Source organism: Phyllosticta citribraziliensis, assembly GCF_038025025.1.
Source record: "Phyllosticta citribraziliensis strain CPC 17464 chromosome Unknown J3D65scaffold_4, whole genome shotgun sequence".
Classification (NCBI taxonomy): domain Eukaryota; kingdom Fungi; phylum Ascomycota; class Dothideomycetes; order Botryosphaeriales; family Phyllostictaceae; genus Phyllosticta; species Phyllosticta citribraziliensis.
The window spans coordinates 210,050-233,267 of NW_027117341.1; the positions used below are offsets into that span (position 1 = coordinate 210,050).

At 57.0% G+C, this 23,218-nt stretch overlaps 7 protein-coding genes and 1 non-coding gene across 8 annotated transcripts; 4 read left to right on the top strand and 4 right to left on the bottom strand.

The window, feature by feature from the left end:
• Window positions 1–46: 46 nt before the first annotated feature.
• Window positions 47–4,166, top strand: J3D65DRAFT_618268 (GTP binding protein Bms1). Its single transcript, XM_066799636.1, has 4 exons — window positions 47–354; window positions 405–475; window positions 528–617; window positions 665–4,166. Exons 1-4 carry the CDS (start codon window positions 294–296, stop codon window positions 3,950–3,952), a joined length of 3,510 nt encoding a protein of 1,169 aa, XP_066656605.1. The 5' UTR covers window positions 47–293; the 3' UTR covers window positions 3,953–4,166.
• Window positions 4,155–6,707, top strand: J3D65DRAFT_276081 (uncharacterized protein). Its single transcript, XM_066795014.1, has 4 exons — window positions 4,155–4,782; window positions 4,842–5,308; window positions 5,362–5,635; window positions 5,688–6,707. The coding sequence occupies exons 1-4, from the start codon at window positions 4,614–4,616 to the stop codon at window positions 6,545–6,547; spliced, it is 1,770 nt and encodes a 589-aa protein (XP_066656606.1). The 5' UTR covers window positions 4,155–4,613; the 3' UTR covers window positions 6,548–6,707.
• Window positions 6,708–8,301: 1,594 nt separating this feature from the next.
• J3D65DRAFT_644932 (putative acetyl-CoA hydrolase Ach1) lies at window positions 8,302–9,985 on the top strand (the record flags this gene model as incomplete). Its single annotated transcript, XM_066802185.1, has 3 exons — window positions 8,302–8,444; window positions 8,498–9,224; window positions 9,278–9,985. The coding sequence occupies 3 exons, from the start codon at window positions 8,302–8,304 to the stop codon at window positions 9,983–9,985; spliced, it is 1,578 nt and encodes a 525-aa protein (XP_066656607.1).
• A 1,139-nt stretch (window positions 9,986–11,124) lies between these two features.
• J3D65DRAFT_666072 (cyclin) lies at window positions 11,125–12,625 on the bottom strand (the record flags this gene model as incomplete). Its single annotated transcript, XM_066802889.1, has 5 exons — window positions 11,125–11,657; window positions 11,716–12,043; window positions 12,102–12,230; window positions 12,284–12,365; window positions 12,423–12,625. 5 exons carry the CDS (start codon window positions 12,623–12,625, stop codon window positions 11,125–11,127), a joined length of 1,275 nt encoding a protein of 424 aa, XP_066656608.1.
• Window positions 12,626–13,390: 765 nt separating this feature from the next.
• Window positions 13,391–13,472, bottom strand: J3D65DRAFT_t52. Its single transcript has one exon. It is a non-coding gene; the product is annotated as a tRNA-Ser (tRNA).
• A 4,009-nt stretch (window positions 13,473–17,481) lies between these two features.
• On the top strand, window positions 17,482–19,151 carry J3D65DRAFT_618287 (uncharacterized protein). The gene is made up of 2 exons (XM_066799637.1): window positions 17,482–17,912; window positions 17,982–19,151. The coding sequence occupies exons 1-2, from the start codon at window positions 17,741–17,743 to the stop codon at window positions 18,689–18,691; spliced, it is 882 nt and encodes a 293-aa protein (XP_066656609.1). The 5' UTR covers window positions 17,482–17,740; the 3' UTR covers window positions 18,692–19,151.
• Window positions 18,929–21,234, bottom strand: J3D65DRAFT_276324 (heterokaryon incompatibility protein-domain-containing protein). The gene has a single exon (XM_066795016.1). It carries the CDS (start codon window positions 21,025–21,027, stop codon window positions 19,153–19,155), a length of 1,875 nt encoding a protein of 624 aa, XP_066656610.1. The 5' UTR covers window positions 21,028–21,234; the 3' UTR covers window positions 18,929–19,152.
• Window positions 21,235–21,401: 167 nt separating this feature from the next.
• J3D65DRAFT_666075 (peptidase S24/S26A/S26B/S26C) lies at window positions 21,402–22,089 on the bottom strand (the record flags this gene model as incomplete). The annotated part of the gene is made up of 3 exons (XM_066802890.1): window positions 21,402–21,513; window positions 21,567–21,598; window positions 21,652–22,089. The coding sequence occupies 3 exons, from the start codon at window positions 22,087–22,089 to the stop codon at window positions 21,402–21,404; spliced, it is 582 nt and encodes a 193-aa protein (XP_066656611.1).
• Between the last annotated feature and the right edge of the window lie 1,129 nt (window positions 22,090–23,218).

Sequence of the window (23,218 nt, forward strand, 5' to 3'; positions counted from 1 at the left end):
ATCGCCCGGCAAAACCGCGACGCTGACGCCATCATCACCAATCTGACTCACTGCACCGAGCAGCTCAAAAGGGCCTCTAGCATCGAGGGAGACAACCGGGGGAGTGCTGAGAGGACAAAGTGGTTGCCGCAGCGAGGGCGGAGCAGTCGGCGGGCCCGACTCGCCGCGCTTATCGATAAAGCGGACACGAGTCAGTTTAGCGCGTCGTGGAAATCCGACCCTTGCTCTCACATCCAAAATTTCAACTCTGCTGAGCTCGACACTGCTTTGCGCCAGCCCGCCGCGCAACCACCATGTCCGAGCAGACAAACAAGCCGCATCGCGCGGCCAAGGAGAAGAAGAAGGCCACTGGCGGTATGCATCGCTTTTGACGGTGGTGGATCCAGCGCTTACAAAATTTCTAGGACCAAACCCCAAGGCCTTTGCGTACGCTGCTCCCGGACGCCTCCAGAGGACGGCAGCGCGCTCTCACGATGTACGTCTGGCGCATACTGGTGGAGATTGAGGGCCATACTGACACTTCTCAGGTCAAGGAAAAGCGTCTCCACGTCCCTCTGGTGGACCGCTTGCCAGAGGAAGCGCCACCTCTTGTCGTCGCCGTCGTTGGACCTCCTGGAGTATGGACATCACAGCTCGAGTTCTGCCCATATGCTTACGATATTAGGTCGGCAAAACCACACTCATCAAGTCCCTCATCCGCCGCTACACCAAGCAAACCATTTCGCAACCGGCCGGTCCTCTCACCGTCGTCACCTCCAAGCGCCGCCGTCTTACCTTTATCGAGACTCCCGCCGACTCGCTCGCCGCCATGATTGACATCGCCAAGGTCGTCGACATTGTTCTGCTCATGATTGACGGCAACTACGGCTTCGAGATGGAGACAATGGAGTTTTTGAACGTGCTGAGCTCAACGGGAATGCCGGGCAACGTCTTTGGCATCCTGACACATTTGGATCTGTTCAAGAAGCAAAGCACGCTCAAAATCCAAAAGAAGAGGTTGAAGCACAGGTTCTGGAGCGAGCTGTACCAGGGCGCCAAACTGTTCTATCTTTCCGGGGTCATGAACGGCCGATACCCTGATCGCGAGGTCCTGAACTTGTCGAGATTCTTGTCTGTCATGAAAAACCCTCGTCCGCTCGTCTGGCGCAATTCGCACCCCTACTGCATCGCCGATCGCTTCTTGGACATTACGCCGCCGACTGCGATGGAGGAGAACCCCAAGTGCGACAGGACTGTCGCGCTCTACGGATACCTAAGAGGGACAAATTTTCCAGCACAAGGCGCACAAGTACACGTGCCAGGTGTTGGCGATTTGAAAGTCTCAATGATTGAGCAGCTGCCGGACCCGTGCCCGACTCCCCACCAGGACCAACAAATGGCGAAAGTATCCGGCAAGACGCATCGGCGAAGACTGGGAGAAAAGCAAAAGCTTCTTTTTGCACCCATGTCAGACGTCGGTGGCGTGTTGGTCGACAAGGACGCCGTCTACATCGACGTGAAAAACAGAACTTTTGACCCAGACGACAATATCGAGGACAAGGGTCTGGGAGAGCAGATGGTCATCGGCCTGCAAGGCGAGAGAAAACTGCTCGGCGAAGCAGAAAAGGGGCTGAAGCTGTTTAGCAATGGCGAGGTTGTTGACAGAGCTGCCCAAGACGACACAAACGACACGGGAAGGAAAACCCAGCGTCAGGCACGATTGGCCAGCAAGGTGGAAGAAGTGGACGACGACGATGAAGATCTGGGCAGCGATGATGAAGAGGAGGAAGCACCAGAAGAGGACGACGAGGATGATAATGGCTACGTCGAGGGCGAAGGCATATCAGAGGCACGGCTAGGTCGCATGTTCAAAAAGGACGACGAAAAAACAGCCAACGGCACCGACGACATTGCTTTTGCCGACAGCGACTCGGATCTGGGTTCCATGTCATCAGTGGACGACCAGGAGCTCGAGGACGGCGAAGACTTTGATTCCGAGGACGAAGACGAAGACGGCGAAGTGAGATGGAAAGACAACCTCGCTGACCATGCAAGAAAATTGCACGGCCGCAAGCGACCATACCGGACCGCAGAACTCGCCCGCTTAATTTACAATGACGACCTGGCTCCATCCGAAGTCTTGCGAACATGGCGAGGCGAGGACAATGAGGAGCACGAGGATGAGGATGAGGAGGAGGACGACGAGCTTTTCAAAAAGGTTGCGAATGAAGCAGAGGAAGAGCAAGAAGACCGTCCGATTCCTCAGTACGACTACGAGGCTCTCGAGCAAAAGTGGAAGGACGAAGAGAACCTCGAAGCGCTTCGTCGCCGATTCGCATCGTCAAGCCTCCTCAAGGGCCAAGATGGCGAAGCAGGCTCTGATGAAGAATTTGACGGCTTTGATGGGGAGGACGAGGATGAAGACGACGAGGGCGACGGCGAGTTTGAGGATCTCGAAACCGGGGAGAAGCACGGCGGAGATGAGGAAGAGGAAGATGCAGACGAAGAAGGCAAGCTGGAAGCAGAGCGAGAGAAGAACGCTCGGAAAAAGGAAGAGCTCAGGCTTCGGTTCGAAGAAGAAGACCGCGATGGCTTTGGCCAGAACAAGGGAGGGGACAAGGCAGAGGAGCAAGAGTTTGGCGAGGACGACTGGTACGATGCGCAAAAGGCGGCCATCCAGAAGCAGCTGGACATCAACCGCGCCGAGTTTGACCAACTGGACGACCAGTCTCGCGTCCGGGTCGAAGGCTACAAGGCTGGCACCTATGCACGCATCGTGCTCGAGGAGGTCCCTTACGAGTTTTCGGCAAACTTCAACCCTCGCTTTCCCATCATTGTCGGCGGCCTCACACCTACGGAACAGCGCTTTGGCTTTGTGCAAGTGCGTATCAAGCGTCACCGGTGGCACAAGAAGATTCTCAAGACCAACGACCCCCTCATCTTCTCCCTCGGCTGGCGGAGATTCCAGTCGACACCAGTGTACAGCATTTCGGACTCCCGAACGCGAAACCGCATGCTCAAGTATACTCCTGAGCACATGCATTGCTTCGGCACCTTCTGGGGACCGCTGATTGCACCCAACACTGGCTTCTGCTGCGTCCAGTCATTTTCCAACAAGAACCCTGGTTTCCGCATTTCAGCCACCGGAGTGGTTTTGAACGTTGACGAGAGCGTGGAGATTGTCAAGAAGCTCAAGCTCACGGGTCACCCGTACAAGATTTTCAAGAACACGGCCTTCATCAAGGACATGTTCAGCACGACTCTGGAGATTGCCAAGTTTGAGGGAGCCAGCATCCGCACAGTGTCTGGAGTCCGGGGTCAGATCAAAAAGGCGCTCAGCAAGCCCGAGGGCCACTTCCGCGCCACATTCGAAGACAAGATCCTCATGAGCGACATTGTGTTTTTGCGAGCGTGGTACCCAATCAAGCCGCACCGATTCTACAATCCGGTGACCAACCTGCTCGACATGGCTGGACAAGCAGAGAAGGGCGAGGACGGCGAGTGGAAGGGCATGCGGCTGACGGGAGAGGTGCGGCGCGATCAGGGGATTCCGACACCGCTGGACAAGAACTCGGCGTACCGGCCAGTGGATCGCCAAGAGCGGCATTTCAACCCGCTGCGAGTGCCCAAGAAGCTGGCGGCGGAGCTGCCGTTCAGCTCGCAGCCGGTGCGGATGGGCAAGCAGAAGAAGGAAACATACCTCCAGAAGAGGGCGGTGGTGGCGGGCAAGGAGGAGAAGACGGCGCGCGACCTGATGCAGAAGGTCATGACGCTGCGCAACGAAAAGGTGGCCAAGCGACATGCGGCGCAGGAGAAGCGGCGGGAAGGATACCGCAAGAAGGTGGCGGAGAACGAAGAGAAGCGGGCGGAGCGGGAGAAGCGCGAAAAGGCCGACTATTGGGCGCGCGAGGGCAAGAAGCGCAAGCCTGAGGATGGAGGCGGAGGAAGGGGTGGGAAAAGGGGCAGGCATTGAATGTCCTGATGTATATTTGTTTTGCGCGTTTCAGTTGTTTCTTCACGTCTGTCGATCCGGGGGCGGTCGAGCGGTCGAGCGGCGAGAGGCGAGAGGTGAGGAGCTCGTTCTCGACAGCGGGCGGAGACAGCTGCAGGCATTTCCCGGCGTTGGGCGCGTGCATGAAGGGGCCAAAACATGTCAGTAGTTACAGTATAGAGATGCAGTTGAGAGTCCCAACCTAACGCCCCGTGTAAGAGTCGCATCAGCTGACTTCGTGGCGGCGACGAGACGTCGAGTCTGTCTTTGTCCCTCGTCGTCGACGGCCGGTTGCATCCATCCATCCATCAATCAATCAATCAATCAATTCGGCGCATCCCCGCATGTTCAACCCTCGCAGCTGGCCCGACCCGCCCGCAAGGACGTGAGCGTGTCCAGGTCGGTCCCATCGGTCTTCTCTTCGCACCTCACCAGCTCCGCTGAGGTGCGCACAGGGAGCCCACCTCAGGTCCAAGTGCACGCGCGCGCTTCCCGCCGCCCACCTCACCGTCACAAGACGCCAAATCCACCGCTCAACCTGCTTGGCTGCACTGCACCTTGTTGACCCGCGCCCGCGCCCGCGACCGCGACCGCGACTCTTACCCTGCCCATCCATTCAACCCCATCCCACCTCACTGCCGCCATGGAGACTGTGGCCTCGCTCGAGTTTGAGCGCGCCGCCGCCCACCACGTCGCCGCCGCGTCACCTCCCCCTCCGCTGCCACCGGTATCCGTACGCCCTGCAGTGAGCTTGGCTGCACGAGCTCCCTCCGTGTCGTCGCCCCATCACCCCGCAACTTACAAGACTATCGGTATGCCCCCCCCAGCGCTTTTGGTTTTCTGTCCATCGCGTCGAGCTAACGCGTCGCAGCCGGCACGAGCCACCCGAGCGCGTCGCAAGAGAGCCAACTATCCGCCTCGAGCACCACCAGCGCTGCGCCACGTCTGCTGTCATCGCAGTCCAACGTGTCGACCGACTCCATTCCAGAAACCGAATCAACGAGCCCGGCCACCTCCAACGTGTCTACCCAAATTGACCCATCCAAGCCCGTCGTCGCCACCCTTGGCGCAAGCGCGCCCGTGCAGAGACCCGGCGCGCTCGACACCTGCATAACGCCCCGAAAACAAACCACCCTCCAGCATGATTCTTCGCCGCGGAGCGCCGCCGGAAGTCCCATGGCCATCGACACGCCGCCCACGTCGCGCGGCGCGAAGCGGACCGCCAGCGGCCTCATCAAGCCGCCGACCAGCGCCTACGGGGGCACCGAGACGGGCGCGTCGAGCGCCGCCCACTCGAGAAACACCAGCACCGAGTCCGGCCTGAGCAGGATTGGCAAGGTAGGAAGCCTGCGTCGACGCGTCTTTTTGGCTCAATTGACACGTCGTTGCAGTTGTCTGCCGAACTCAAGACGCGTCTTTCGTACGCCATGATAAAGGTCCAGAACGGCTGGGAGCAAAAGTCGTTTGACGAGCTCGAGACGGTCGCCTCGCAGAGAAACTCGCCCGCCGTCCAGACGCCCACGTTTGCGAGGACCATCGCGTCGCCGCGGGGTGCCGATTCCAGGAGGCAGAGCGCCCATTCTGCCCCTGAAGCGTACGCGGCCTCTCCTGGTCACGGGAGCCCCCTCAACAACATCTCGCGTTCATATTCCGCCAGTTTCCCCAGTAAGTGACTCAATCGTTGGCATGCTGACAATGTGCTGACGGCGCATTGCAGACTCAGCATCCCGCAACGACAAGACGCGTCCGACGACTTCATCAAGCAACGATTCCTCAACTCCGTCGCTTGCACCTTCAGTCGACATTTCTCCCAAGCGCCACCGCCGCTCCACGTCGAACCGTCCGCCTCCAAAACTCGGCACATCCCAGCAAAGACCGCAGCCGCACCCAGCAGCCTACCCAACCACGCCCACCGGCAAGTTCCAGGGCCCGTCACGTGCACATCAGCGAAACCACTCGCACTCTCCCTACCCTCAGCCCAATCAGACTCACACCCCGACGCCTCGCCAAGGCCAGTTGCAGCCACGCCCTGCTGGCATCCTCCGCATGCCGAGCCAGCAGGCGGAAATGGATGCGGTAGATAGCTTGCTCTTCATGAGCAGTCCGAACAACTCGGCGCATTTTGCTCAGCAGCAGAATCTCGGTGGTATGAGTGCGCTTCGGCCTGAGGCCGCCGGTGGATCGGCAGTCAAGCGCGTAGCTTTTGATGAAGCCAGGAGAGGGAGAGGAAGTGGCTATGGTGCGGTTGAAGGCGAAGCGTACGGCAAAGCAGGAGCTGGCGTGGACGTCGACATGGCGATGGAGATGGAGCCTGGGGACGACGTGAAAGTGAACGGAAGCAAGAGAAGCCAAGAGATCACGGGGAGAGACGGGCAACAAAACGAGCGGGCAGACGCAAAGGCGGAAAGAAGGAGAGAAGAAGAAGAGGTCGCCAAGGATTGGGCGAGCGTCGTCGGATCTGCGACAGCAGACAAGAAAGGGAGCGCCATCCCGGCCCAACCCACAGCTCATACCCCGGTACCGGCTCCTCTCCAGGTGAACGGACGCGCGGATAGTGCCAGCGCGAGTAGTGGGTAGGTCGCGTCAGATGGCCAGATCTTCTGCCAAGTGGCAAGGGAAGACCCAAGACCAGACGGACCGGACCGCTCCCGTCCGTACCGCACCGCCTGGGTGTCATACGTTGACCGGGGAGGCGGGCAAGGGAGAATGGAGAAGCAGCGTCACTACTCTCTGACAGTCTCAACTGACTCCATCCCTGCTGTCCGCGCTCCCCAGCTCGTCTGGTCTGCCCTCCAACTCGGCGCCGCTCACCTCGTGGGAGGACCATGTCAGGAGACACGGGGCGAGCTGGAGCCCGCAACCTGGCACTCTCATGAAGAGTCCAGGACCAACAGTGCTAGACAGAAGCGCGTCTGCCCACGTGCGCTTCCCCTGGAGCAGACGGGCTGTGTGGCACACGTACAAAATCAACATGGAACTGCATCCGCATTACTCGCATCAGCAAACCGCAATCACTCAAGCAAGCAAGCGCCGCAGCACAAAAAGCACAAAGCACAAAGCACAGCGAAGCATCAGCATTTCCTCGACGCGTGGATTCATTCATCCTTTTCATCTTTTTTCGTCTTCTATTTCTCTTTCTTACCCTGGGATCGTTTGCGCGGCTGGCTTGCTTTCCATCAATTGGCTGGATTCCCTTTTGGCGGCGCGTGGGCGGGCTTTTGGATCTTGACTCTCGCCTCTCTCGTTCATCACCTTTCGCTACGGTCTCCGGCCGCTTCGTCTGCATCGCCCGCCCTGTTGGGGCTCTGGTCTCTACTCAAGGGTTTCGGTTCGGTTCTGTTTTGGGAACGGCTGGGAGAGATTGGGGCTGGGCTGGGCGCCTCGCCTCGAGTCTGCCTGGTGGACGAGGTGGACTGTGGAGTGGAGGCGCGGTTAGACAGGGGTACGCGGGTGAGGGGTTGGTGGGCACGGCAGGGGGTTGGGGTTGGGATGGGCACCACCGCTTCGGCAACCGGGAATAGATTATGGAAGGAGTATTGCTACAACTGGAGCACCTTGCTGGGCATGCTTTGCTTTGCTTTGCTTGCTGTAGACGTGAAGTCCCGTGTCTACCGCCAGATAGAATGCCTGCTGGGCCACGGACGAGTCTCTCCAGCCCCTGAAAGAGCCGTCCCTACTGGCTGCCGTCCAGCAGCCGTACCGCCAGATGAGGGCAGACAGACGTGTGGACAGTGGAATGCAAGCGACCCCTGTCTGTCTGCTCCTCCGGTCCGGGCGAAACGACAGTCGAACCTCGGGCCCGCGCGGAGACCGCTCGGGGGGGAGCCGACGATCACAGATGCAGCGCATATCATTACGCAAGGCCAGTGGCAGCGCTGTCGTTGCTAAGCTTGACGTATGGCGCTGCTTGCGAGTGATTAGTATGCCGTTGATTGGCGGGATGCGAGTGTTTTGCGGTATGGAAAGGCGGTGGTGCTGACTGGGCGTGTTGTAAAGCGGAAATGCAGCGCTGACGTCACGGCATCATCCCACACCACTCCCTGGATGCACCACCATCGACCTTCTTCCTGTGTCGACTCTCGGAGCCTTCACGGCCCACGCACCCTTGCCGGGCTCCCCCAGACCAGCACAAGGCAATCTGGGCCCCAGCTCCACCGCTCCGCGTCTTCCATTAAGCCGGCCGAGCCCACCGTCATAGCTCTTTTGTACCACCCCTCCCCGTCTTCTTCTCCACGACCCTCTCTGTCCCTTTTTTATTTTATTTTCCCACACCTCCCCTCTCCACTCTACCCGACGGCTCGCGTGCGCGTAGCTTACCTCCCGTCGCAACCATGGCCGCGTCTGCGCTTCTGAGGAGCAGAGTCCGGAGGCCGTCGTACCTCAACAAGCTCACCAAGGCCGAAAATCTGATTGACCTGTTTCCGCACAACTCGTACATCGGCTGGTCCGGATTCACGGGTGTCGGATACCCCAAGTAAGCCTTCTCCTGGCCTCCAATGGCACGCAGTGACTCACAGACGTCCGCAGAAAAGTTCCCACCGCTCTCGCCGATTACGTCGAGAATAATGGACTGGAGGGCAAGCTCAAGTACAACCTGTTTGTGGGCGCGTCGTCGGGCGCCGAGACGGAGAACCGCTGGGCGCGCCTCAACATGATTGAGCGCCGGTCGCCGCATCAGGTCGGCAAGGAGATTGCCAAGGGCATCAACAACGGCAACATCAAGTTCTTCGACAAGCACCTGTCCATGTTCCCCGTCGACCTCATGTACGGGTGGTACACGCGGGACCGGCCCAACAACAAGATCGACGTGGCCATCATCGAGGCGAGCGCCATCACCGAGGAGGGCGGCATCATCCCCGGCGCGTCGGTGGGCGCCAGCCCGGAGCTCATCCAGATGGCCGACAAGGTCGTCATCGAGGTCAACACGGCGGCGCCCTCGTTCGAAGGGCTCCACGACATCACCATGACCGACCTGCCGCCGAACCGCAAGCCGTACCTCATCATGGCGCCCGAGGACCGCATCGGCACGCCGTACATCCCCGTCGACCCGGAGAAGGTCGTCGCCGTCGTCGAGTCCGACTACCCGGACCAGACGCAGCCCAACTCGCCCGAGGACGAGACGTCGCAGAAGATTGCCTCCAACCTGATTGAGTTCCTCAAGCACGAGGTTAACCACGGCCGTCTGCCGCAGAACCTGCTCCCCATCCAGAGCGGCATTGGCAACATTGCCAACGCCGTTGTCGGCGGCCTCTCGGTTTGTGCCGCTACCCCTGACACACGACACCGCATGCTAACAATCGCCAACAGAAGGGCGGCGCCGACTTCAAGAACCTCAAAGTCTGGACCGAAGTCCTCCAAGACTCGTTCCTCGACCTTTTCGACAGCGGCAACCTCGACTTCGCGACGGCCACCAGCATCCGCTTCTCGCCCGACGGCTTCAAGCGCTTCTACGACGGCTGGCAAGAGTACTCGCCCAAGCTGCTGCTGCGCTCGCAGCAAGTGTCCAACTCGCCCGAAATCATCCGGCGGCTGGGCGTCATCGGCATGAACACGCCCGTCGAAGTCGACATCTACGCGCACGCCAACAGCACGTGCGTCATGGGCTCGCGCATGCTGAACGGGCTGGGCGGCTCGGCCGACTTTTTGCGGTCGTCCAAATACAGCATCATGCACACGCCGTCGACGCGGCCCTCCAAGACCGACCCCACGGGCGTGTCGTGCATCGTGCCCATGTGCACGCACGTCGACCAGACCGAGCACGACCTCGACGTCGTCGTGACGGAGCAAGGGCTCGCCGACGTGCGCGGCCTGTGCCCGCGCGAGCGCGCCCGCGTCATCATCGACAAGTGCGCGCATCCGGACTACCGCCCCATCCTGCTCGACTACTTTGAGCGCGCCGAGTATGAGTGCCTCCGCAAGGGCATGGGCCATGAGCCGCATTTGCTGTGGCAGGCGTTCAACATGCACAAGAACCTTGCGGAGAAGGGCACCATGAAGATTGATAGCTGGGAGTGATGGGTTGAGTGAGTAGAGAGGAGAGGAGAGGAGGAAACTTTCTCGTTGTTGTTTGTACAAAGCATGGCTGGCTGGACGGACGGGGGGCATACTGGCGTGTTTGGCGCATTTGCGGGTGGGGCGGGCGGGCGGGCGACTTGCCGTTGCCGTTGCCGTCACAGAAGAGGCACGCACGATGCTTGCTTGCTTGCCCTCTTCCTCTACTGTAGGTACGGTACGTATTTTGACAAAATGGAAAAATTTCTGAAATTGCCATCGACGCGTTGGGTCGTGTGTCTATGCTATGCCTCGCGATTATTGTGCTTCTTTTGCATGCCACCGACCACTGCCGCAGAGCCAGCCACCCATCATCCCATGGCCATCCACAGCCGTCGTCGTGTCGTCTCCCCTCGCCGCCTGCGTTTGCTGGCCAAGACGAAGCTACCTTACATAGCTATAGCTGCCTTAGCCGTGCTCTTCTCGCTGCGCCTCCCTCGCTCGCTCCCTTCGCTCGTCCACGTCCTCCACGTCCTGCGTGCCTTTTCTGCAGCAGTCCGATCTCCATCCATCCCTTCGGTCAGTCAGCTGGTGCGGTGTTGGGCGAGAAGAGGCTCAGCGAGCGTCGACGCACGATCGGATGGATGCAGTTCCTGGCTCTGGGTCGAGTGCTAGGGACGCGGCGGCGCTGCTGGCTGGCAGCCTTGTTCGTCTGGTTTGATTGAGGTCGTGGGACGTCGAATGTCGAGTATCGAGTGCAGCGTAGACTCGGATAACTGCCGTAGTCGTGTAGCAGCGGGCAAGGAGGCGCAGCCAGGGATGCTCTGAGGCGAGGGTGCGTGGTTACGGCGATGTGATTGAGGTGTAGTCGCAGAAGAGGGCGGTCGACGCGTTTGCCAACGCGCTCCGAGAGAAAGGCAAACCAGCAGCAAGCATGCAAGCGCTGTGACGGTACCCAGGCGCGACAAGTTCCGGCTCAGGTGAAAGGAGAGCCGCACGGCAGGCTGACAGCGGCGCAAGGCCTTTCCGGTATCCGTGGCTGTCCTATCATTGATAGATGCCTTCTCTTCCACGTCTGCTCATCTTCTCGTACCGTCTCTCCAACGTTTCGACGCATCCACTGCAGATCCAATATCAGGGCTGCAAACCGCATGCTGCGCTCCTCACCTCCCACGGCCGCGCTCTCCTCTGCCACCGCCTCTCTCGCTGCCAACTCCCACCTCGACCTCAATCTCGTACTCCTCCTCCTCGTCCTTGAAGTATGATCCCACCGTCCTCTGCTCGTCCCTCGCGCGTCCCGGGTCCAGCATGAAGCGCACCGTGCCGCCGAGGCCGCGCTGGCCGATGCCAGCACCGGCGCCAGACGCTGGAACGGGCGGCACAGATTCCGCCCTGTTGTCGGCGATCGACGAGGGCGTGTTGGCGCCGTTTGTGCTCGACGCGTTCTTGTTCGCTCCGTTGGTCGCGTTCGCTTTGGCGGATTTGCTGACCCCGTCGTTCTTGTCGGCGGCGGTGTCGTTTGCGGGCTTGGGAGAGGCGGGGCTCGGCGTGGGCGTGAAGCGCGGCAGGTGCTTGGCGCTGGCTTCTTGGTTGAGCACGATGCGCACGTTGATGTATGTGTCGAGCAGGTAGTTGGGGCCGATGAGGCTGTTGACGCGGTGGTGCGTGTAGAGGTCGAGAAGGTCGAGCATGGTTTCTGAGCGGCAGATGTTTGTTAGCAAGACAAGCGTTGCGAGCAGTGGGGGAGGGCGCACCCATCACTTCAGCGCGCGTGACATGCCAGCGCGAGTAGCCTAGGTGTTCTTCAGTGATAAAGGTCATGTTTGCGTCGTGTAGTCGCGCCGCCAGCTCGACACAGGCAATGGCCATGGCAGGCGTGGTCTGTTTGAGCGGCGCAAATGTCCGGTACAGATCTAGAGACATGAGGTAGGCCGTGCGACCCACATTCTCCTTTGCGAATGCACATTTCCGCGTCAGCTTGATGACGAGCTTCTGCGGCTGCCGATTTCGAAAGTCAAAGCCGGCCGCCTCGAGCATCAGGCGCTCGAGTCCGATGATGACTTTGGAAGGCTGCTCCAGTTGCTGTGGGGGCATAAGTTAGTAGGCGGGGCAGCAGGTTCGAGCAGCATGCGACACTCACGGGATCGTCTGGTGAAAGATGCTCAGAGGGGGAGAGCTTGAGATTGAAGGACGCGCAAATGATTTCCTTTGACTTTTTGAGGGTGTCTTCGATCTTGCATGCCGTGAACAGGGCCGCTAGCGAGGCTTCCTGTGAGGCCGTCAGAATCACATCAGTCGGAGCAAACGCACAAACAGACGTACATGCAGATTGTACTCGCTGTCCGAGTGAAGCAGACGGAACTTGTGGTAGTAGACGCATGCTGTGTTAAAGGTCCGCACCGGGCTGCAGAGAGTCAGATGACAAGGCCGAGTTCGAAACAAGTCGGTGATTGAGACTCACAGCTGGAGCGCTTTTCGTACGTCGTCGATGAGTTTGACGCCTTGTAGTCTGATTCCATCTTCTTTGGCCTCGGTCATGCCAATGATGGCCAGGTAGTGCTCAATCTTTTGCTGGAAGATGTAGGGCTTGGCGACCTCGATGAAGGACGGATGAGGGACCGGATGGCCATTTGGCGCCGTCAGCGACGGGGGCGCGGGAACCATGGCCGAGTATGTGGAGAGAGAGCGTGGGAAGTGTTGATCAGAGCCTCCGGGGCAGCTGTGGAGGCTCTTGGGTTGTCTCCGGTCCGGGTTGTGGTGTTGCAGATGCACGGGCAGGCGGGAGGTTGGATTTTATTGGCTGCAACACGATCCCTGCTCGCCCTTCGCTCCTTCGATTCTCCGTTCCGCCTCTTGTTGACATCAACACCCAACACTAAACACCCGTCCTCTCCTTTGCACGCTGAGAGCATTTTTCTCGTCCTTTCTCTCGTGAAGCCGACAACGGCGACAGAGCTCTGATGGCGACATGCTCGCAAGGCTCCTTTGCCCTCAAGGTTCAAGCCGCCGCCGGCAAAGAAGATACATGACAATTCTGCGCCATCCCCGGAAGTGTACAAGCATCATCACTTGAAACTTGCATCTTTCGACAGCTGGAGCCTTTGAAAACTGGAAAAAGTTGAATTTGCTGACAACGCCGTGTCTTCACCGTCCTCTGATGTCACCGAAGGCCCATTTGAAGCATTTTTTCGACCTGCATCCTACCAAGCTGGATTTTCAAAACTCAAAATCTGTCTGTCGATTGGGAAACACACTGCTTGACCACCACTGGTTCTTACTCACAGGATCAATTCATGTCTGACATTCGTCCCAACGCTCCTCTCGCTCGCCGGTTCCATGCCGTCATTCAACAATGACCGTGCTTCGCTACCACTCTTAAGATGCAAAGACAAAAGAAAAAGCAGCCCTGCAAAAAGTTTGCAGTCTATTTAGATCGGCTAGGAATCGAACCTAGGACTTGCGGCGGGAGCGACTGTAGCCGCGGCACATGTTACCACTACACCACCGACCATAAACGTTTGGCGATTGCTGCTGTTGGTACAGTAGCAACCGTGCCAAATTATATATGCAAGAAAAGTCCAGCGTCTTCTACTCCCTGCTTTGTGATCGCATCTCCATGCACTTCAGCAAATCGCCTACGGGTTTCTAGGTACAACGACGCAGGTTTGCGCAAAACATGCGCGACTACTAATACAATCCTGCAGCCGCAGGTGGTTTTCCTGGCCCCCTTCTAGCCTGGATTCGATCAAAGTGCTTTTGAATCCTTCCACCGGATTGTTTGAAAATGGAAGCAGACTCTCGTGAAAGCGAACATGGCGAAGCTCGATCCAGTTCCCCGAAAGCCCCCCTGACCAGCTCCAAGTCTTCTGTTCCCGTCAGAGAGCAGCCTGCGTTGCTCAGACTTCCGCTGGAATTGCGCGAAATGATCTATCAGCACCTGCTTCTTGTTGGGGTCGTCCGCATTCGCCCTGTTATGTGGCAACCGGCCAATCCGAACATGTTGCGCATGGCCACTCCGTATCCACCAAAGTGCAGTCGCTCAACATTCCAATCTAAGGACACCCATCAAGAAGGCACTTATGGACTTGATTTTTCTGGACTACTCAATCCGCCGTCCCTCGCTATCATGGAGACTTCTAAATGTCTTTACAGTGAGACCGCGTCGTACTTTTACGCGAAGAATGCCTTCTTTTTTGATTGGATCGAACAAGATGGGAGTCGGGACGAACTGGACTTTTACATCAGAGCAGCTCTTGCCTTTCTTCAAGATCGACCGAGCTGCGTTCTCGGGTGGATGAAGCACATAAAGATCGGGTTTGGCCTGGAAAACATTAGTCGCAGACGTCCAAGGTTACGCACCTTTTTTCAGAACGCTGCACTTCTTGAAGAAGTGGAGCGTTTTTATGCCATTCTTCGGAACCAACTCAAGCTTAAAAAGCTTTCAATCATTGTCAGAGGTTGGCCACTTGACGTTCGACCTGGAAGATTGGGCTTCGAATACCGCCCCGAGTCCACTGACTTCAACCAAGGGCGGCGGGATGTTGACCCATGGACATTGAAACATGTTCGTATTGGACTGAAGCATTTACTGTCGCTCTGCGATATTCCGAGAGTTTCAGTGGAAATCCACGCGAAGCAACCCTCCAATCGCGGCACGCCGCAAACAGAATCCTTCGACCTTGGTCGTCTTGTGGCGTTCGCTGCCCTCGTCCGGTCACGTCTTCTTAATGGTGGCGAAGCTTTGGGGACTGCCAGCATCTCAGTTCACAAACGGCACCTCGCTGAAGTTGCTTTTCCGGTCGGCATGCCAAACGATTCTGCATTCCGAAGAGATCGCGAGCGTTACTGGGTCGTACGATGCGATGACGAACAGTCGGGCAAGTCCCTGTTGGCCCCCGCAAAACGCCTACAGCGTCCGTTGGTTCGGGATCCGAATCGAAGCGAGCAGCTTCGTCAACCCTTCTACAATTCGAATGGAGAGCTTCATAATCACTCAATTTATGGAAAAGAGCACAGACATCTATTTCATCGACACTCAGCCTTGAAATATATCTCATTCTCGAATTTCCTCCGTCCCTCCAGCGACAGCCCCTCTGATCACGACTACAATGACAGCGACGACGATGAAAACGACAGCCTCAAAGACGTCGATATTAGCGCAGAAGACGTTGAGCACCTCCCACCAGAAGCTTTCATGTAGACCGCAAGTAATTCCCTCCTCTCGTGCCTTCAATGGAGTGTACTGACTCTTTTCTGCCAGGAAGAAGCCGGCTACATCCCGCCGAACGCTCCCTTGCAATCGATATCGACAAGAGTCTTTCGCACGGCAGCTCGACCCTGTAGTCGGATCATTTCGACTGGTGAGGACACAGAACATGCACCGCAAGATTGGCAGAAAATTCGACGTACGTTTGACACTGCTTTTCGGGTGTTGAGGATTGGAATGCTTGCCTGATGAAGCGATGAAGACTCGGTAAGTCGTCACAACCCCCCGAAGTGCTTTTTCTGATCAGCTGCAGTTACACTCGTTGCATCTCATTTCTCTGATTGATACACGGGCACGAGCAGGCAGGAGGAAACACTGGAACTGGAAACCAGAATGGCTCTGAACTGACGACGAGCGCATGAAAACGTTTTGGCAACATCTTCCAAATCAAAAATCGATGCTTCTTTTTGCCCATCAAACCATGCGTCTTAACTTCGCGCTCTGACTTGCCATACAGCGAGCTCTTGTGGATTTTCTATGCGCTTGCAAAGCTTAGCCGCCGACATCCCGCGAAAGCCCAATCTGATGGGCGCTGAACGCTGTGAAGTGACAGTGCCACTGGTGTTCTCGCGCGACCATGGCCGTCGATTCAAATCACTGACGCCTCTGGAATCCCAAAGCGGCAAGCAGCGCTGAATGAACGAAAACTGCACTTTAAACCCCCGACGACAAGCAACCGCACCGAGAAGAAAGGTTTCCAACTCGCAACCAAGATCAGGCCATTTTGACCATCCAGGTCAGCTGTCTCCAGCTTCAGGGGCTCCCATCTATCTATTCAATCAATTCAAATCAACGCATACGGATAGGTGCGGACGTGGCAATCGCAAGTGATCTATGGCAAAAAGCAACAACGTCGAAAAAAGGAGGGCAGCTGATTCAGAAGTTTGCTTTTTTCGCACCCGCTCAGGCCTACCACTGGGCGCGCGTTGCGGTGGTCCACGAGGCCCGGGGAATAGGAACTAAACATCAAACCAGAGCGGTCGGGGATCAATTTACATGAGAAAGACGGTTCGCCGGTGGACGAGAAGGTTATCGACGCCCCTATGACGCCTTTCGTATTGGAGCTTCGAGGATGGCTCGAGGCGCAGTGGTCGCGAGGACATGTGGAACGTGGATGGCGACAGACTGTCAGACGATGCGGCGGACGGGGATGCAGCTTTAAATGAGGTGAAAAAGCGAGGCCGGAAAGACTTGGCTCTCGCTACTGAGAGGAATCATGGCATGTCGTTTCCTCAGCCCCCTATGTATGTAGGCAGTGGGTGCGGTGCGCGTTGTTGCACCAACAAAACCCCGCCGCCAGCCAGCGCACGAAAACGCCGCCACCACGGCCGACGCCTCTTCACCACCTCCCCACCATGGCCGTCCGTCACTTCTCTCTGGCTCTCTTTATTTTTAGTCCCTGGATTTATGCCCAATGTGGAGGCACACAGGGCACCCAAGCGTGCTCCAAGCTCCCCATTTGGGAACAGGTCGTCGACGGGTGTCCCGAATTGGCGGGCTGAACGTGTTCCGTCCTCACGATGACCTCAGCGCAGAGAGCCACACAACAGGAGACTAAAAGAGGGTAGGGTAAGGTAGGGTAAGTAGGCGACTCCCGTATATGCCGGCTGTGGTCGGTTCGGTATGGTTGGTCGGCTAGCTGGAGGAGCTGGGGCCGCTGATGCATCGATCATGCAACGCAACCTTGAGCAAACACGCGGGTCTTTCTTTTGGCAACTCTCTTTTCTTCCCTCTTCCTCCGCCCCGCAGCAGCAGTAGCAGGCAAAATACGGGCTCCCGCTAGAAAACGCAGAGAAGACTAGCCGCTTCCCGACCGTCAGGTCTCGGGACCTCGTTTTTGGGTGTGTGTCGCAGCCTGCGGCGGCTCGAGGCTGTCCCTGGCAGCGACGGGTTGCCAAAAGAGTCGGTCAGCAGAAGGGACGGCCGGGTGAACGCAGCAAGGCGCGGTTCTTCGAAAGCTTGGGAATGCTTTTTTTGCGCTGTTCCTTGCTGCTGGTGCCCGTGGGGTCGTCGCCCGTCTCTCGTTTTGGGCCGGCGCGTCGACGAAAACTAAACTCCGCCGAATCGTCTCCTCGCCCTTCGGCCAATGAGACATGCAGGTAACCTGGTCCTCGTGGTTCCACCGCAGCCCAAGTGCCAAAGAAGGCAACATTCACCTGACGCGGGTTCCCGGCGCGGCGCGCAGGCTTTTTGTTCATGGCGCGATATTTTTATAGGCTCTGTATGTATGTCATGCTCTGCTTGCTTGGTGGTTGGTGTTTGTCCTGTACGAGTACCATTTTATCCGCATGATTAAAACCTTTGGATCTGGCCGTCTCCTCGTTCCTTTCGCTCTTTTACACACCCCACATTCTGTTCTGTCCCTTGAAGAAAAACGATTGGTTGCGATTGCGTAATTAGGTCCCTCTTTCGACTCGTCCACAAGCATTCGCAGAAAGCCGTACCGCGGAACGTCCGTCGACGACCCAATTTCTCTCCAAAACGACTCCTGTCTACCATTAGTCCAGAGAATCATGGAGATGGAGTACATATACGAGCAGAGCGGGGAACCTCCGCGGTCACCACCACCACCTTACTACTCCTCGATCTCGCAACGGCCATCGCGGCCTCGAAGCCCTCGAATGAACCCAGCAGTAGCCGTGTACATACCCAGCGGCGCGCCACCTCGATACTCCTGCAAAATGTGTAAGCAAGCACGCCATCGGCAACAGAGCCAGAGCAGCTTCTGGAAATGGGGAAACTGACCTTTTGCAGCTCCCACCATCGACGATGCAGAAGCAGAATACCGAAGGATCTCAATAAATTCCGAAGCAACACTGTCGGAAGAAGCCGACCTCTCCGCTCCCCGAGCCGCCAGACTCGACAAACTCGACGAGTTCGGGACGTCTGCAACAAGGAGCAGCTCCGCAGACTCCACAACGACGATATACTACGACGCGCGCTCCTCGCTGTCAGAGCCAGATACCGAAGACGAACCAGCCACACAACATGGCGGCGGCGGGTCTCTGGAATTTCCCACGCTGTCCGTCACGGTGAAGCGCTACGAGATGCTGCTCGCGGCCCACCGTTCCATCGTCGAGTGCTATCGCCTCGTCAACGACAAGCTAGAGAGCGAGGTGCTGCGCACACGAGAGCTCGAGGTGCGCGCGAGGAGACTTCGTCTGGAGCTGGAGGAGAAGGATCGACAAATTGCGGTGCGCGAGGCGCGAGTTGAGGCGCTGGAGGAAAGATTAGGGGTTGAAAAGGAGGCAAAACCAGCAAAAAAGGAGAGGAACAACCTCAGAGGAGAGACGAATGTGGCGGAGAACGAGAGCATTGCAGGGACGCGAGAGACACTGATGATCGAAGGTCCCCGAAGGAACTTGAGTGCATACATAGGAGTAGGTTTCTCTTTCGTCCTGTGGGTGGTGATGGTCCGTTGCTTGTGCAAGTTCTTGGACATGGTGAAGACACCTGCAAGGTGAGAGAGCTTGCCATGTGAGGGCTTCATGATGTATGGTTAATGGTCAATGTTTCTCAGCGACACTTTGCGCAGAGCGGGGCATTCAGAGACCCCGGAAAATGGATTCACATGATAATGTTCAGTTGATTTCCCTAAGCAGCAGCCAGGGTTTTGCTCTGGTTCTAGTTCTGGTTGAGCAGTACCATCGTACCGCCGGACTAGATCTCGTACCGTGAGAGCGTTCTTCTACGGTAGATCTGCATCATCGGTGCATGGAGCCGCCGCTTCCAAGAGTTTCTCTTTGTCAATGGAGGCGCTCCAATATTGGAGGATCCCACACTGATAGATAGCACACCATTCAAGAGCCTCTCGAGCTCTAGCATGTGAAGTTCAAAGTCACCTGCAGTCGTCTTGATGCTCTTGGATTTCCTGCGCCAACCTCAGCAAGCACATGTTTCTGTCGCCGATGGCACCAGGCGGCCCCTACTCCAACACGAAGCTTCGCCTCTCGCGTTCGAGTTTTTCAAACCACGCGTCGAACCTAATAAGACCGGTGCCGATCCGATGGAAAACACCGTCTTCTTCGGACTCTTCAATGGCTATGATGGCGACATAGAAGCATTGCCTGCGAGGATCCGGATCGGAAAACTGGGAATTGAAAATCTCAAGAGGAGAAAAGACTTGCTTCAACTCCCAGGCCTCACACAAGCAAGCCGACAACGCGAAAAATGTGAGACTGCCGCGGCGCAGTGATGGTCCTGAGATGGCCTCGGCGAATCCCGCTCCAATACAATCACGGCCGTGGAAAATGTGAAGCCCGATCGATCCGTGCCTGTCCACCTTGTGCGTTACGTCTAGTCTTGAAATCCACGAATGGACTAGAATGCGACCTGGTGATTTTGCAAGGCTTTTTTGCTGCTCCGAAAACTCTCGGAAGTAAAGGGGTTCCACGTCGGGATTTTGGCTGGGATTGTTTGACCTGATGCCACGGGAGTATTTCCAAAAGTCCGCGTAAGAGGGAAACTTGTTCCCGAATTCAGTGGTCGTCATATCGCGAGATATATTTTCGGTCGGAGACACTGATATGTAGCCATTTACGTAGGCATGAATTGCCATACGCATCAAGGCATCATTTTTCTTACTTCCTTGACCAAACATTCCAAAGTTGGGCCTCGGATAATCCAAAGAAACCTTCCCTTTGCTGTCAATCTTATCAACAAAAGCCCAAAAAGGTATGACCAGATTCCGGAGATCTCTGGGGAAGAGTATTTGACCTTCCATTGAGGCCCAGCACCACGTTGGAAAAATGTGACCGTTGGTACTGGGCCGACGTCTCCCTTGGCCGTCTTTTACCCACCAATGCATAGCGCTGTCAAAATCATTCCTGGGCATGCCAAATAAATGGTTCTTGTCGAACAGATGATTGCAAATGCCGGAAAACGCATTGACAATGTCGTGCCGGTAGCTCAACATTCTTTCGGTATAATTTTCGACAGCTTCGCAGTATTGGACCGCGCCGTGAAACATCGTTGTGTGTTGAGAAATGCGCGGTTCTTGAAGTCCTCGTGACAGAAATGCTTCCCCCTCATGCTCGAATATGACGCCCTCTCTTAGAAAAAACACCACGTTCCGAGACAGTACCGCTTCTTGGTACGTCCAGCCGCGTTTCAGCCATGCTGATCTCGTCCAGGAATCGTTTCCAGAAGCCTTCGGATCTATGGGTCTCGAAATACCATGCAATCCGTATCTTGCGTCGTTGCCCTCGTACGCTATGAGAGTGACGAGTGCGTGATTGTAGATGCGACCGATTCCGTCGAAATGGGCCTGTATGTCTTCTTTAGGGCCATCCTGCACGATGCAAAGCCTGTCTACCCAGAGGTATCGTTGGCCGAGACTTTGACAGGCAGTCATGGCGTCCTGAATTGTTGCCGGGACTCCTAGATTATTTGGGCCCATTGGTTCCTCTGGATTCTCAGGGCTGTCTAGTGCTCCGTCTTCTTGCAGCCGGGTAATGTTGTCTACTCTGGCTTGAAATTCTTTGACTTTTCCCCAAGTATAACTCAAGCAGACATAGTCGAATGGCTGTCGCGGCACTCTGACGATTTTCCTCTGGACCACGTCGATAAGACGGAGCCATCTAGGCACGGGATGCAGCTTCGGCACAAAAGTGGCATTGTTCAACTTTGATTTGAGCCGTTCCCAGTTGATTGTCGATAGATCACGTTCGAGATATTCTCTTGCCTTCCTTTCATACGCCGAGAGCGAAAGTTCGATGAAAGGCTTTGCGTCGAACCATTCATCTTCTGAATCGCTCGAGTCAGTGGTCCAGTCTTTCCATTCATCCGATGAGTCGCTCATGGTGTGAGTTTCGGGAGGCTGATTGGAAAACAGTTTAGTGGAAAGAGTTTGTCGATTGAAGTGGGTCCTTGATAGTCCTTGGCAGTTCTTGCCAGCGCATCTAGGACGAAACGGAATTTAACAGTGGTGCTGATAAATGGCCAGCTCGAAGACTGGGAAAGGGAGCAAAGCGCACTGTGAGCACATGGTGCGCATCACAGCCGGCTCAGCGCAACACGACCAAGCGACTTTTTCCGAGAGAGCTTTCGCAAGCGACTTTATGACTGTTCCGTCGGCCTCCTGTTATCGATAGGGTCACATTCATGGCCATCATGCAGCTGGCGTGCCGATCTTTCAGTGTAGTAATCGGCAACTCCTTGGTATCCTTACTCCATCTAGGGTTCCTCCGTCTTGGGTTGCTTCCGCATGACCATCTTCAATCCAGAAACTCGGCTGGCATTGTGGGTTTCGATTTTGGTGGTATAGCCTTCGAGCGGGTCTGGTACTCTGAATTCGCGTTCGAAGCCTTTCCCAACCGACTGGGCGGCCACAGAATGTACTCTGCGCGGCCATTGACCAAGCCCATAGGAACCTACCACGACCCGTCAGCGATAAGGCCCAAAGAGCAGCACCGAGAACACTCACCGGACCATATGTAGTGCTATCCACGCTCTCTCTCCAATTGTCGCCCTCGACCCACACGTGATTCCACGGCACGCGCACCTTGCCCCAATGGAGACCCTGCTCCTCGCCGCCCGCCCTGCCCTTTGGCCGGCGCCCCACGACGACCAGGTCCCCCGGCAGCCCGACGACGCGCTTGATGCTCAGCTGTTCCGGCTTGTGCGGGCCCCAGAGCGAGACGACGTCGCCGCGGCGCAGGAACCGGGGGTCGATGAGCCGGTTGAAGAGCACTCTGTCCATGCGGCCCGTCTCGTGGAAGGCTGGGCTGAATGTCGGTGCCATTGACGGTCCGTGGACGGGAGTGACTTCGGCGACGGAGTCGCGGACGAAGAGGAGGAGCGCCAGGCTCGTTACTGTGTAGTAGCCGACTTTGAGGCCTCTCCAGCGGGACGTGGGGGCCATGGTGGTGAGTTGAGCTCAGCAAGGGTATACGGAGAGGAGGATAGGTCGGACCAAGCGAATTGGCCTGTCGCGCTTCGCTGTTGGCGGCGATACACGCAATACTGGTGGATGGTTGGTGAAGTCATCGCGGAAGAAAGACGCGATGTCCGCGCAGCCGGGTCCCGGTCCGTCGCGCGCAAGGAAAAGTCGTTGCCGCCAAATGCAACTCCACACCACCGCCGCCGTCAACAATTATCCAAACACTTTCGCAGAGCACAATGACAAAAAATCGAAGAGCTTACACGCGACAACAATCCGCCCTCTCAGCACGTCCAGACCGATTGAGATGGCTCTGCACCTCTTGAGACGAAGTTCCCGAGTTGAAGTAACTCAAGCCTCACCGCCTCGAGCATCCTCACGAGAACGACATTACAGAACAAGATTCGACTGCAGTCGCTTCCGACCATCTGATTGCTACCTCAGCGAGCATGGATGAGCTCAGGCCCCGGAGATGGCACCGGCGCGGGAGACGGCAGCTGGACAACGTGCTCGCCTCCTCTTGACAGCGGCGGCAGCCAGCCGCCGTGAACAGCTGCAGCCACCGCGCGCCAGTCCTCCTGTCACCCATTAAACACCGCACCAGAAACCAGACAAACGAGCCAAAATTACAATACGGCTTTTTGCAAACCGCGGAAAACAAAACAGCCAACTCGGGCAGCCCGACGCGTTGGAACGCAGTGGCAAGGCAGAGAGAAAGGAAGAGCTGGACCCACCCACCCACCCACCATGGCATCACGGCGACCATGGCACTTTACCGCATTTTCTCACGGCGGCAGGAGGGCGCGCAGACCGGCCGCCGACAGACAGACGCTGTGTGTGCACGACAGATCGTCCTCGACCAGCCTCTCAGCAATACGCAACGCCATGCCCAGCACGAACTGACTGCTCACACCCACATCTCCCTAGGTACGTACTTACCTGCTCGGCCGGCGGCACAACGCACCCACCGCGCTGGTAAGTGTGGGGAGACGAAGAGCGCACATGCCCGACGGCCGCGCGCCGCAAATGGCAAAAGGGCACTGAAATCGCGCGCGTGAGGTCTGGAAGCAAAGGAGGAAAAGAAAGCGTATGTGACCACCACCGCCTCGAC